Source organism: Artibeus jamaicensis, unplaced genomic scaffold, assembly GCF_021234435.1.
Source record: "Artibeus jamaicensis isolate MK-2021 breed Jamaican fruit bat unplaced genomic scaffold, CSHL_Jam_final contig_463, whole genome shotgun sequence".
NCBI lineage: Eukaryota > Metazoa > Chordata > Mammalia > Chiroptera > Phyllostomidae > Artibeus > Artibeus jamaicensis.
In genome coordinates this window covers 771,865-785,611 of record NW_026521841.1, presented here as the reverse complement: position 1 = coordinate 785,611, position 13,747 = coordinate 771,865, and the positions used below count along the sequence as shown (strand labels likewise).

At 38.8% G+C, this 13,747-nt stretch overlaps 1 protein-coding gene across 14 annotated transcripts in view; it reads right to left on the bottom strand.

Annotated features, from left to right (window-relative positions):
* Positions 1-13,747, bottom strand: part of CLASP1 (cytoplasmic linker associated protein 1) — a 284,449-nt gene that overhangs the window by 53,675 nt on the left and 217,027 nt on the right. For all 14 annotated transcript variants that reach the window (XM_053666530.1, XM_053666542.1, XM_053666529.1 and 11 more), the window contains one exon: positions 225-368. In XM_053666530.1, coding sequence (XP_053522505.1) covers positions 225-368 — 144 coding nt within the window. The remainder of the gene's footprint in view (positions 1-224; positions 369-13,747) is intronic.

Here is a 13,747-nt window from a genome sequence, read left to right as displayed (position 1 = left end):
ATTTAACTGATGGAATAACCTAACTTAAGAAAGTAACAATATTTAAATGTCAGATTCATTCAATCACTGGGAATATGGCAGGATCAAACCTAGTCTCCCATTCTTGAGATGCCCACAATCTAATAGGAGAGAACAAGAAAGCTGGCTAATAGAGCAGCTCTAGACAAGGGGTCCACAGAGGCCCTGACTGGCTCGAGGGCACTGACTATGACAAAACCACTCACCACACTGGTGTTACTGGAATTCTTGAGATGGTTATGCAGGAGTTTGGTGGCACCATCCTGGAATGTTTTCGGCAAGGCACCAAGTAACATGGTAAATTCAGGAGTGTTCAACTCAAACAGCGAAATTAGTACAATTTGTGCTGCCTAGCAAAAGAAGATGATTAACTTATGTAATGTACAAGAACATATCTTGGTCAAAATATTCATTAAAATTGTTTTTAAAAGAAAACATTTTTGTATAAATAAAATAATTAATATAAGGACATCTTTGCCATAAAAAAATAAAAAGTATCTGGAAAAAAATTACATTCTCATGATAAATAGTCTCATCTCAATCTGAAAAACAAGTCCTGGTTGCATTTTAACACACTGGCCTTGTATTTCCACATGTTAATAATAAATTCCTATAACTTTTCCTATGTTGTCTAGCACTGGGAATGAAGCTGGTAAATACCTAAATGAAACAATTGAATTTTAAAGGTTTAAGATTGTTTAATAAGTCAGAACTGGACAGGGCTCCAGTTCTCAACAAGTTGCCACTGAGTCATCTTGAGAAACTACTTTTCCTTAACCTTACTCCTAGAGATTGAGAAATACTAGAAAAAGATGGGAGTTGAAATACATTTGAAAAACTTCTACACTTTTACACTTACACGCTGCACAAAGGGACAGTCTCTGGGAAGCAAAGCAGACTTACATGGTACAAATTATAAGCTTATTCTCTGCCTTTTAAAAAATGCTCTACTTTTCTTTATTGAGACAACATACTGCAGGACTGCCTATAATCACTATAGCAGCAAGGAGGGGAAAAGCAATTAGCTAAAGCAATAGTAGCCAAATGAGACTAGAACTTCTCTAGCAAGCTTATGTGCTTTCTATGGTACACGTGTAGCAGCTGGCATTCTGAGCTTAAACACAATGCCTATGGAATCAGTTACAATGGTTTTGATTTAGAAAAACTATGCCAAAGAGAATTTCTGTAAGTACTAAATGGCATTTCTTACAAATTTCTAAGAGTGAGAAGAAAGGAAAACACATAAAAATCTTTTAACTAAAAGCATAAGAATATTTTTCCAAGACTGCAATTTTTAGGACTAGAGTAATGACTGTGAATATTTCTCCCTATGACACATAATATTAACAAAAAATCTGCCGAGACAGTCTCTGGAAATCAACACCACAAAATGTTTCAATGCTTTTATAATATGAAAATTAATTATAAGTAAGGTTAAAACTAAATTACTACTTATACCTGGAGAAAGAAAAATATAAAGACCCAAATGTTTACCAAAAATAAAAATTGATTATAAATTTTAAAATATCAGTAGGATGTTCTTACATAGTAATCAAAAATTACTTTTCAACATTTTCAACATATCAAAATCATTCATTACCCACAAAAAGTACCTTACTTTTTTTCTCTTGACCTCCAAAAACAGGAATTAGTAATCTTCTACCCAAAGTAAATCACAACAGGCCAGTTGCTTTCATGACAGGCCAAACACATAATCATAATTGTACTAAAATATGTATTTCTAGATTTTATTATTGAATCACTCTTAATAAATAACTTGAAGGAATTGATTTAACCACTAATTTAATTAAGATACTGATATTTGTATAAGAGCAAATTTCAAAAATCATGCAGAGTAGCATCTTAAAGAACATTTTATTAGATAGTAGAAGAAAAAAATGCATGCATGAAAAACACACACACACACACACACACACACACAGCACTTCCAAGAGAAAGAAAGAAGCACGGAAGCAAATCAAGCATGTTTTTTGGTTGAGTGAAAATGACACCTGAAAATTATAAAATGAATACTCTATTTTTATTTGAAATGTGCCACTATCTTTACTTTCCAGAGTGACATGATTATCTACTATCACAAACTTCAAGTTTTTCATGAAGCAAATTATAAAATTAGTGGGATCCTTTACGAACAGGAAGGCTGCAAGATGATAGACCTAGAAATTGTGCTAATTCATGGGTACCTAACATCAATGACATTTAGTCATGTGGAGAAAGAAAGTGCAGCAGACTTTACCTTTTGATCCACTAACAAACCTCTTGGTAATCTGAAAGTTGAATGTGGATAAGAAATCAAAACGAAAGACAGGAAAGTTTGAAAATATAACTGGATAGAGAGATGGCACATATGTATGATTTGTACATATAAATGAATATGATTTATTTTTATATTTTCCAAAGTATAAAATGCATATGACTTTATACAGTTTTCAAGTCACCCTTTGGCTTAAAGCTGGCTTCAAAATAAAATATTTTTTCTAGTGAGATTTAAGCTCCGGAAATTGATAAAAAGGGTCATTTAATTTTACTACTTTTGAAAACATTTTATATCAGTTTTAAAAGGAATAAAAGTATATCATCTTAAGATATTTTATCTGCAACCCTCTGTGTGAGTGAGAAGTCGAAATACTAGACTCCAAGAAGAAAATTGGGTTATATTTATTATTACCATCAATATGCTATCATTAAAGGAATAATTTCAAACATGGAAATGAGTTGCAGAGATTCATTTAAAAAAACTTTGGGTCACTGCTCATGTTCAGTAATGAATCAAGTAGATTACATTCTTGCCTCATTTTTGAACTCTTGCCTTCCACAAAAGGCAGTAAAACAGCCAAACGAAAAACTCAAGAGTGCTGCTGACTTTTTCTAATGGATAATTCTAGGGCAATTTATTTTAAAGTTCAAATAACAACTTTAAAAAGAAGTGATTCCCATTCATGCCCTTACCAGCAGAATTTTGGGCATGAGGGCAAAAGGTTCTTCAAATGCCACTGCTACTGTTTGAAAAGAACTTCCAGTGTTATCAATTGCTTTGAATGATGTGTACCTTACAGCAGAAAATAATCCTTCTGGGCAAGAGATAATGAAGCTTTGACAAATGCATAGTGCTGGTATTAATGAGGGAAAACTTAAGATTTGGGAGGAAGAGGAGTTTGCTGATTTATTAAGCATCTATTTTACTGTTCACATCAGACTGTCATTAAAATTACTTTAGAAAATCACTGAAAAGGTATTTCAAAATCTTCAGAAATGTCTTCTTTAGAATCTGTCCATTACTACTCCATTAAAATATGGTAGGGGTCTGCATTCAACATGGCTATTTGGGGGGAGAAGAGAGTTAATCATAAAAACATACCAAAACACAAACATTTACATAGCCAAGCACATATAGGCTCACACAGAATTATATTAATTTTAGGTTTCTTCAAAATCTTCTCTGTGTCTTCACAAGGGTAATTGGTATTAATATTCTAAAGTGCAAACAGCAATGTATCTTTTCCAAATAAGCAGTTTTAAATCTACCTGTTTACAAGTTTCTTCCAAGTTTCCTTCTCCAAGCCCAGAGCAGGTTGAAGATGACCTGCTGGGGAAATCCTCACCTACTCGACTACACTGAAGCAGGGACAGACACACAGGAAAGGTGGAGGGATGTAATCAGAGAGAAGAAGCAAAGGCTTAACCCATGATTCTTGTAAGCTGCACAAATATTTGGCTTCTTTTGTAAAATCATCTACATATATAATCTAAAGCTAAGACTAAGAAGAAAAATAACAGTAACTGCCAGTTTTAAACACCTTGTTTGCTAGGACCTTAAAAATCATAATCCATCCTAAAAGAGTCAGCCATCTTCTTTTATGTGATGAAACAGAAAATCAAAGACATCAAGAGACCAGAAAGAGGCAGCCATACTTAAGCTGAGAAATAAACCTTATTTGATGGTAAAATCCTTAGCTTTATAGTAGGCCATATTGCCTATCTATAATCATATATCTAGATTTTTTTTAATTTTTGAAATTTCAACTTTTGAGGCTATTAATAAACTTTTCCTGCTCAATGAACAGCCTCCTTATGCTTTGCAGGCTTCTTTGCCATGCTTTCAGTTCCCATTTTTCAGAACATTTGGAGGCTAAGTCAGTTATTTCCTCTAACAAAGTAGATGCTAAATGTTAGAGAATCGCATATAATAAGCAAATATACAGGGATTCTGAAACCTAAAATATAAACATAGCATCCAAGATTCCGTTGTCATTATCACACTCCCTTTGACAGGAAAAACAAGTCTTCCAATGCCAGAAAAAATTTGGTTTTCAATTTGTTCCACCACCACCACCAAAACCAAAATAACCCTCAATAACAGCAAGAGCTACAACAGCAAATGGAAGCAATATTTAGCTATGTTTTTATATTCTTTATTGTAATCAGTCCTCCCAGTAATGCCTAAAGCAAGTATTACTATTCTCATTTTTAAAATAATAAACAAGACTTTCGGCCAAGATGGAGGCGTAGGTGGAAACACTATGCCTCCTCACACAACCAAGTATGAAGACAAAAGTTTTAGTAACAAAAACACAACCAAAACACAAAAAATTGAACTGTACGGAAGTCTGACAACAGCCAGAAGTCCGAATCGTTCAGCCAGACGGGTAAGAGGGGCAGAGTGAGCAGCTGGTAGAGCAGGTCAGGCAGGAAAAAGCTGCCGGACACACCCAGGAGCTCAGGTGGTGGTTGGAAGATTCCAGGCGTGCGGTGGCAACAGGCAGGCCCAGTGAGGGCACAAGGCAGCTGGCTGACTGCAGTCACACATTCACAGGCAGGCGAAGGAGCGAGCAGTGAGACAGACCACGAAGACTAGGACCCCAGCAACAGGAATTAAAGCCTAAAAGCATTAATTGGAAAAACTTTCGAGGTTGAGGTGCCGGGAGAAACTCCTAGGCTCACACAGAGTTTGTTGGAGAGACCCACAGGGTTCTGGAAGGTACACAGGCCCACACACACAGGAGCCAGCACCAGGGGGGCCCGGATTGCTTGCGGGAAGCAGCAGAGAGCACCAAAATCCAAGACAGAGCGGAACAAGTGCCATTGCCCCTCTCTGACCCTGCCCCCACATACAACGTCACAACCCAGCAACTGGGTCGCCCCACCCTTGTGAACACCTAAAGCTCCGCCCCTCACACCTAACACGCAAAAACAGACCAAAACATTATGGCTCAAGAACAGCTCAAAACCACAGAGCCAATACTTCTAAGCAACCAAGAGATAGCCAACCTATCAGATGCACAGTTCAAAAACTGGTGATCAGGACGCTCACAGAACTGGTTGATTTTACTCACAAATTAGAGGAACAAATAATGGCTAAACTAAGTGAAATGAAGGGAAATACACAGGAAACCAACAGTGATGGAAAGGAAACTGGGACTCAAATCAAGGGAGTGGACCAGAAGAAAGAAAAAAATGACCAAACAGGAAAGAATGAAGAAACAAGAATTCAAAAAAATGGGGAAAGGGTTAGAAACCTCCAGGACATCTTTAAACATTCCAACATCCGAATTACAGGGGTACCAGAAGGGGAAGAGGAAGAACAACAAGTGGAACACTTATTTAAACAAATAATAAAAGAGAACTTCCCCAATCTGGCAAAGAAAATAGACTTTCAGGAAATCCAGAAAGCCCAGAGAGCCCCAAAGAAGCTGGACCCAGGAAGGAACATACCAAGACACATCATAATTACATTAGCCAAGATGAAAATGAAGGAGAGAATCCTGGAAGCAGCAAGAGATAAGGGGACAGTCACCTACAAAGGAGTTCCCATCAGACTGTCAGTGCATTTCTCAAAAGAGACCTTACAGGCAAGAAGGGGCTGGAAAGAAGTATTCCAAGTCATGAAATAAAGACCTACAACCAAGATTGCTCTATCCAGCAAAGCTTTCATTTAGAATGGAAAGACAGATAAAGTGCTTCTCAGATAAGATCAAGTTCAAGGAGTTCATCATCACCAAGAACCTTATTATATGAAATGTTAAAAGGAACTTACCTAAGAAAAAGAAGATAAAAAAGATGAACAGTGAAAGGACAGCAAACTCACAGTTATTAAGAACCACACCTAAAACAAAAGCAAACTAAGAGGACAGCTAGATCAGGAGCAGAACCACAGAAATGAAGATTTCATGGAGGGTTAGCAACAGGAGAGTGGGAGAAGGGGGGAGAAGGTACAGAGAGTAAGTAGCACAGATGGTAGGTAGAAAATAGGAGTAGGGCAAGAATAGCATGGGAAACGTAGAAGCTAAAGAACTTATGACACATGAACTAAAGTGGGGGAATGTGGGTGGGAGAGGGTGTGCAGGGTGGGGGGGAATGAAGAGGGGAGAATGAGACAACTGCCATGGCATAATCAATAAAATATATTAAAAAGGAAAAAAATAATAATAAACAAGAATTCAGAGGTTAAATCACTTGTTCAGCCACTAAAATATGGCAGAGGCCAAAGTCAAAAGGAGGTCAACAGCTAGAACCTACCTTCTACTGCTAATACATGAGACTACCTTAACACAAATACAGCGCCTTACGAAAGGTCTTATACTTCTGCGTCATTTGGTCAACACCAGTCAGGACTCCCACATTAGAAAAATGAAAACAGTTTCTTTGTGAATACAGCAGACCAGGTAATGAAAGTCTGGGTAGGGTTTGTCCATTTCGACCCAATCAGCCTCAGCCTGATAGGCACACTGCCTTGTGTTCTGATTTTGGTTGTGCTTCTTCCCTCCTTTATAAAACATCTTAATATTTAAACACCCCTCTCACTCCAATATGAAACACCCCGAAACACTACGATAAAAAGGGAAACAAAATATTAAAAATGATTAAGGAAAAAAATCAACGTTGTATCATATCAGCTTAAAATGTTCCAAAGCGTCTTCCCAAATACGACCTTATGGATGTGGGTAATGGATTATATTGTCTGTAAACTTCCCAAGTATTGTTTGTATACAATCAATATTCTTTAGGAATAGAGCCAATATGGAAGTTTAGTGAATAGATTTCAAACTGAAGGGCTTTTCTAGTGTTTAGAATATAATTTCAACCTACTTTTAAGAAATTAAAGGAAAAAAACAGAAGAACTTAGTTCATAATCACAAAATGCTTTTAAATCGCCGAGATTTCCCTAGCACCTGATATACTTTTTAATAAATCTGCATATGAAAGAGGCAATACATACATTTAAAATATTTATAAGAAACAGTAAGAGTATCTTTAGTGCATTAAATTATCCAAATAAAAAGAACCCATTTTATTTTTTTTACAGCTTTAAAATGATAATGACAAGTTTAGATCTCAGAGCAGAGTAGTGAATAATCACAATTTCTAAATATCTTTACTTAGGTACTACACTCAGACAATCTTCCAAATATATCTCAAATTCTTGGGTAAGGCAGCTGCATCACCTACAACAGGATCTATATTAATATAAATGTACAAGGGATGGTAGATCAAGACAGAGAGCACTTAAATAAAAGCTAATCTTCAGGAAGTGTAAATCTGCAGCATTCTGATACGTGGTAAGTAGCTATGTGGCAAAAGAATACATTATTTGAATACTGAGCTTTAACACAGCTATTTGAATCAAATCACAGTGCTCTACTAGTCAATGCTGGGTATGTACAAATGAAGCCATTGTAGATGGTTCTCCAAAGTGAAGATGCATCTGCTAAGTGAACCTTATCATAATTGGAACAGTTTAAAAAGCTCCACATTTAATCAAAAGCTAAGGAATTACCACGTAACAATGAAAGATCCCTGCCCACCCACTGGGTAGGAAAAATACTTAAAAGGACCAATATTCCCGACCTGTTGCATGAAACCTGCACAATCTCTTTCTCTAGAGTGGAACTTGTGACTGGGATGATCACCCCATAGTTACATGGCAGAAGGGATTCTGCAGATATAATTGAAATCAGCTGCTTCTCACACTGAGGCTCTCCTGGATATGATGAGCAGCTTCCCTCTTGCTGCTTTCAAGATTCTGTCTTTGATTTTTTCTTTTCTTATTAACCTTTATATTTTCTTTTGTTGTTCAAGTACAGTTTTCTGCCTTTTATTCCCATCCCAGCCCACCCACCCACCCCTCCCCACCTCCCTCCCATTTCCACACCCCCTCTTGTTTTTGTCTGTGTGTCGTTTATACTTGTTCCTGCAAATCCTTCTCCTTTCCCCCTGACATTTCCTCCCCTCTTCTCTCTGGTCACTGTCAGCCTGTTCTCTATTTTAGTGTCTTTGGTTATATTTTGCTTGTTTGTTTTGTTAACTAGATTCCTGTTAAAGGTGAGATCACATGGTATTTGTCTTTCACCGCCTGGCTTATTTTGCTTAGCATAATGCTTTCCAGTTGTCACATCCATGCTGTTACAAAGGGTAGGAGCTCCTTCTTTCTTTCTGCTGCACAGAATTCCATTGTGTAAATGTACCATAGTTTTGGGATCCATTCATTTACTGATGGGCACCTAAGTTGTTTCCAACACTTGGCTATTGTAAATTGTGCTGCTATGACCATTGGGGTGCATAGGCTCTTTTGGATTCGTATTTCAGGGTTCTTAGGATATTTTGATATTCAATAGTTGTATTATGACCTACCTAGGTGTGGAGCTCTTTTTAAATCCTACTTGGAGTTTGCTGAGCTGCTCAGATGATGACCTTCATCAAATTTGGGACATTGTGGGGACAATGTGGGACCTGGTGCAACTGTGTAGGTAAAAAGGGGGTGAAAGGCCTCTTACTAGCACCTCATGTTTTTAAAGAGCTGGAGATTTTGGGGACACAGCTGATGGTGCTGGAAACAGGGAGACCTGCCCAGCTGAGCACAGATTACAAGGAAGAACCAGAGAAGTCAGCTGTGAACTTCTGTTGTTTTTCCTCTGGAGGGTAGTACTTCTGACTGGCTGCTCTGAAACAGGCCTGACCTGGCAAAGATCCATCTGCAAACCAATTTGTGTCAATATGATCAACAAATTTCCTGCAAACCATTTCCAGGAATAAGAAGGTGGTCAGTGAAAAAAACACAATTGTGGATGTGTTTATCTTGCCACAAAGTTTGGTTTTTTTCCTGGTGGAGATCTTAGTTTGTGAAAAGAAACTCGACACTTGGAGGAAGAAGATGGTGGCAGGGCAGGAGGGAGTGGATTCCACTTCCGCCTACACATGAGAGAAAAACCTAGCCAATCTACAGAGGAACAGAGCAAACAGCTAGCAGTACCACAGCATATATGAAAATAGAAGATCAGAAATTGTAGTGGATATTGAAAAACCAGACGGTAAGGAGAGTGCTTCAAGACAATAAGGGCCCATGGATCAGCACAGGGACCAGGGAGGCTGCAGCCCGAGGCCTGGTGCCCGTTGGGTCTGCCACTGGGCTCTTGGGAGAGAGCTGGATCGGCCACTCCCTCCCTTTTTGGCAGCACCGGGAGAGACCTGATTGCTTGAAGTTGCAGAGAGGGGAGTAAGGACTAACTGGCAAACACACGGGGACTGTGAGCACCCAGGCATAGCCCTGAGAGGAGTGCGTGCCTGAACCCATGCAACCAGAACTGGCCTGGCCGGGTGCACGTGCCCGCAACCCAGGGAGAGTATGCTTTGTGGAAAGCCCAGAGCCCACACCTATGAACCTGGAGAGAGCACACTCTTAGGAAGGCCTGGTTCCACACCCTGGGCTAGCTGTGCATAGAGTGCAAGCCAGAATGACTCAGTGCTGAACAGGAAGAGAAAAAAGGAAAACCAGTCCCTCCTCAGCCTGCTGTAGCCAGCAAGGCCAGAAAAATGGGTTTGGCCAGGTTGAAACCAGCAAGAGGATTTTTTTGTTTGCTTGATTTTTTAAGCAATTTTTAATTTTTATTATTTTTTAATCTCTCAATTCCTTTTGCTTCTCTTTTCTTCTTTCTGGTTTTATTCACTCTTGCTTTCTTTCCAATTTTATCTCTTCTTCCTTTCTTCTTCTGTCTGGTTTTTTCACTTTCTTTTCTCTTTTTAAATACCCACGAGACAAAAAAAGCCGGAACTGTGAAAAGACCAGAGTTGGAACCAAAGAGGGGGAATCCCAACAGCTCAGACAGTGAGACAAATTTCACTTTGCTATTACAGAGAACCTGCAAGTTACTGCATTATTTGTAATATTATTTTTTCATTATTCTTACATCTTTTATTTGAATAGTATTTTTGTATTCCTCTTCTTTCTGTTTAGTCTTCTTTGTTTGGCTGGTTAACTTGTACTGTTTGACTGGTTTCCCTTGTTCTCTCTTTCACCGTGTGTCATTAATTTCCTGTCTTTCACTTCACTTGTGTTCTATTAACACACTACTCAAGGTTCTATACTTCCTATTATTGTTATCTAGATCTCATAGATTCTGTCATATGACTGTTGCTCTAATATTACTGTAAATAATTCCGTACTATTGTAAATACTATACAAAACCCCTCCCAGATCTTAGCCCATTTCACGGTTTCCTGGACTCTATTACTGTAGTGGTTAACTGTATTCTCTCACACACTACACCTATTTACTATCCTTTACTCTCACCTTACCTCAGAATCTGACCTCCCACAACCTCACTACTTTCTAGATCCAACTCACAATCTTTCCCTCCCCAACAAGAGTCTTATCTTCTTTCCATCCAATCTTAAACGTGGCTAGTTGGGCAGAAGATCATGGTTAACACTATACACAGCCAAAGGATCTTCTATCTCTTCTCTACCCACTGCTACTATAACTAGCATAGAATACTCTCTTGCTGTCTTAAACCATTTTGCCTTACCCCTCCAACTGATCACAAAAAAGAGTAGGTGGAAGCTGTGAACTCCAGGATACCTGAAGGAGACTGCACCATTGAATCTCACAGGTATTCTCCCACAGAAGTTCACACCATAAACCTAGGGAGCCAGAACAGATCAATTTAAGAACTTGAAGCTAACAAGAAAACTCTCAAAAACAATGAGAAGACAAAGAAACAATCCCCAAATGAAATGAAAGGAGAAAGCTTCAGAAAGAATGCTAAATGAAATAGAGGCAACTCAATATCAGATACTGAGTTCAAAGCAATGGTTATCAGGATGCTCCATGAGCTCACAGAGAATTACCAGAAACTACAGGGAAATTATAATGAACTCACTGCAAACGATATCAATGTGAAAAAGGAAATAGAAACTATCAACAACGGCCAAGAGGAAATGAGGAATACAATTTCTGAACTGAGAAACATAGCAGAAGGAATCAAAAGGCGGCTAGATGAAGCAGAAGATGGGATCTGTGAGCTGCAGGACAAGGTAGAAAAAAACGCTAAAAAAGAGCAAGAAAAGGAAAAGAGGCTCAGAAAGAACAAAGAGGGATTAAGGGAAATGCAGGGTAATATGAAACATAATAATATCCATATAATTGGAATACCAAAAGGAGCAAAAGAAGAGCAAGGAATAGAACACCTATTTAAAAAACTAATGATGGAAAACTTGCCTAATCTGATGAGAGAAAAAGTCACACAAATCCAGGAAAGACAGAGAGTCCCAATTAAGAGGAACCCAAAGAGACCCACTTCAAGGTATATCATAATTAAAATGGCACAATTCCAAGATGAACAGAGAACCTTAAAGGCAGGAAGGGGGAAACAGAAAGGAACATACAAGGGAGCCATGATTAAGTTAGCATTTGACTTCTCAATGGAAACACTCCAAGCAAGAAGAGAATGGCAAGAAATATTGCAAGTAATGAGAACCAGATGCCTGCAACCAAGGCTACTTTGCCCAGCAAGGCTCTCAATCAAGATAGAAGACCAAATAAAGAGCTTCCAAGACAAAACAAGTTTAAAGAATACACCTCCACCCAACCAGCTTTACAAGATATGCTACAGGGATTGCTTTAAGGGAAGGAAGGATAAGAGGGAGCCAGAGAGGAACACAGGTACAAAAATGGCAATGAATAAGTACCTATCAATAATAACTTTAAATGTAAATGGATTAAATGCTCCAATCAAAAGACATAGAAGAGCTGAATGGATAACAAAGCATGACCCACACATATGCTGCCTACAAGTGACCCACCTCAGGACAAAAGACCAACACAGACTGAAAGTGAAGGGCTATAAACAAATTTTCCAAGCAAATGAACAGGGAAAAAAGCTGGGGTAGCAATACTCATATCAGACAAAATAAACTTCAAAAAAAGGGTCATAAAGAGAGACCCAGAAGGTCACTTCATAATACTCAAGAAAAGAACCCACCAAGACGACATAAACATTGTAAATATATATGCACCCAACATAGGATCACCCAAATATATAAAGAAAATCATAGAGGACTTCAAGAAAGATACTGACAGCAACACAATTATAGTAGGGAATTTTAACACCCCACTGTCAAAAATGGACAGGTCTTCCAAACAAAAGATCAACAAAGATACTGCAGCATTATACAACACCCTAGATGAAATGGACTTAACTGATATATATAGAGCCCTTCATCCCAAAGAAGTTAAACAAACATTCTTTTCAAATACACATGGAATATTTTCAAAGACAGACCACATGACAGAACACAAAACAAGCTTCAACAAATTCAAGGAAACTGAAATCATACCAAGCATTTTCTCTGACAAAAAGGGACTGAAACTAGAAACCAACCATAAGGGAAAAAACCAAAAACACCGAGTATGGTGGAGACTGAACAGCATACTATTAAACAATGAATGGGTCAAGAATGAAATTAAGGAAGAAATCAAAAAGTTTCTGGAGACCTCCGCCAAGATGAAGGCGTAGGTGGAAATACTGGTGCCTTCTTGCACAACCACGTTTAAAGATAACAAAGTTTTAGTAACAAAAAATGCAGCCAAAACACAGAAACTTGAACTATACGGAAATCTCACAACAATGAACCACTCAGCCAGACCAGTAACAGGGGCAGAGCCAGTGGTGAAGTGGGGTGGAGCAGGAAAGATCCCCCAACCTAGGCACGCAGGCAGCACGGTGTGGGGTAGCAATGGGTAGACCCAGTGAGGGTGCAAGTCGGCAGGCTGACTGTGGTCACACATTCTCGGGAAGATAAACCAGCTAAGGAGAGAGCAGTGAGACAGACCGCACAGGCCCCAGCGGCGGGAAGCAGCAGAGGGTACCGCCATTGCCCCTCTTTGACCCTGTCCCCACATACAGCATCACAAGCCAGCAACTGAGTTGCCTCGCCCTGGTAAACACCTACGGCTCCACTCCTCATACGTAACTGGCTCGAACAGACCAAAACATGGCTCAAGAAGAACTCAAAGCCCCAGAGCCCATAATGCTAAGTGACCAAGAAATAGCCAGATGCACAGTTCAAAACACTGGTGATCAGGATGCTCACAGAACTAGTTGATTTTAGTCACAAATTAGAGGAACAAATGAAGGCTAAACTAATTGAAATGAAGGGAAATACACAGGAAACCCATAGTGATGAAAAGAAAACTGGAACTCAAATCAAGGGAGTGGACCAGAAGGAAGAAAGAAACAACCAAACAGAAAGAAATGAAGAAACAAGAATTCAAAAAAATGAGGAGAGGCTTAGGAACCTCCAGGACATCTTTAAACATTCCAGCATCTGAATTATAGGGGTACCAGAAGGGGAAGAGGAACAGCCACCAGTGGAAAACTTATTTGAACAAATAATAAAGGAGAACTTCCCCAATCTGGCAAAGGAAATAGACTTT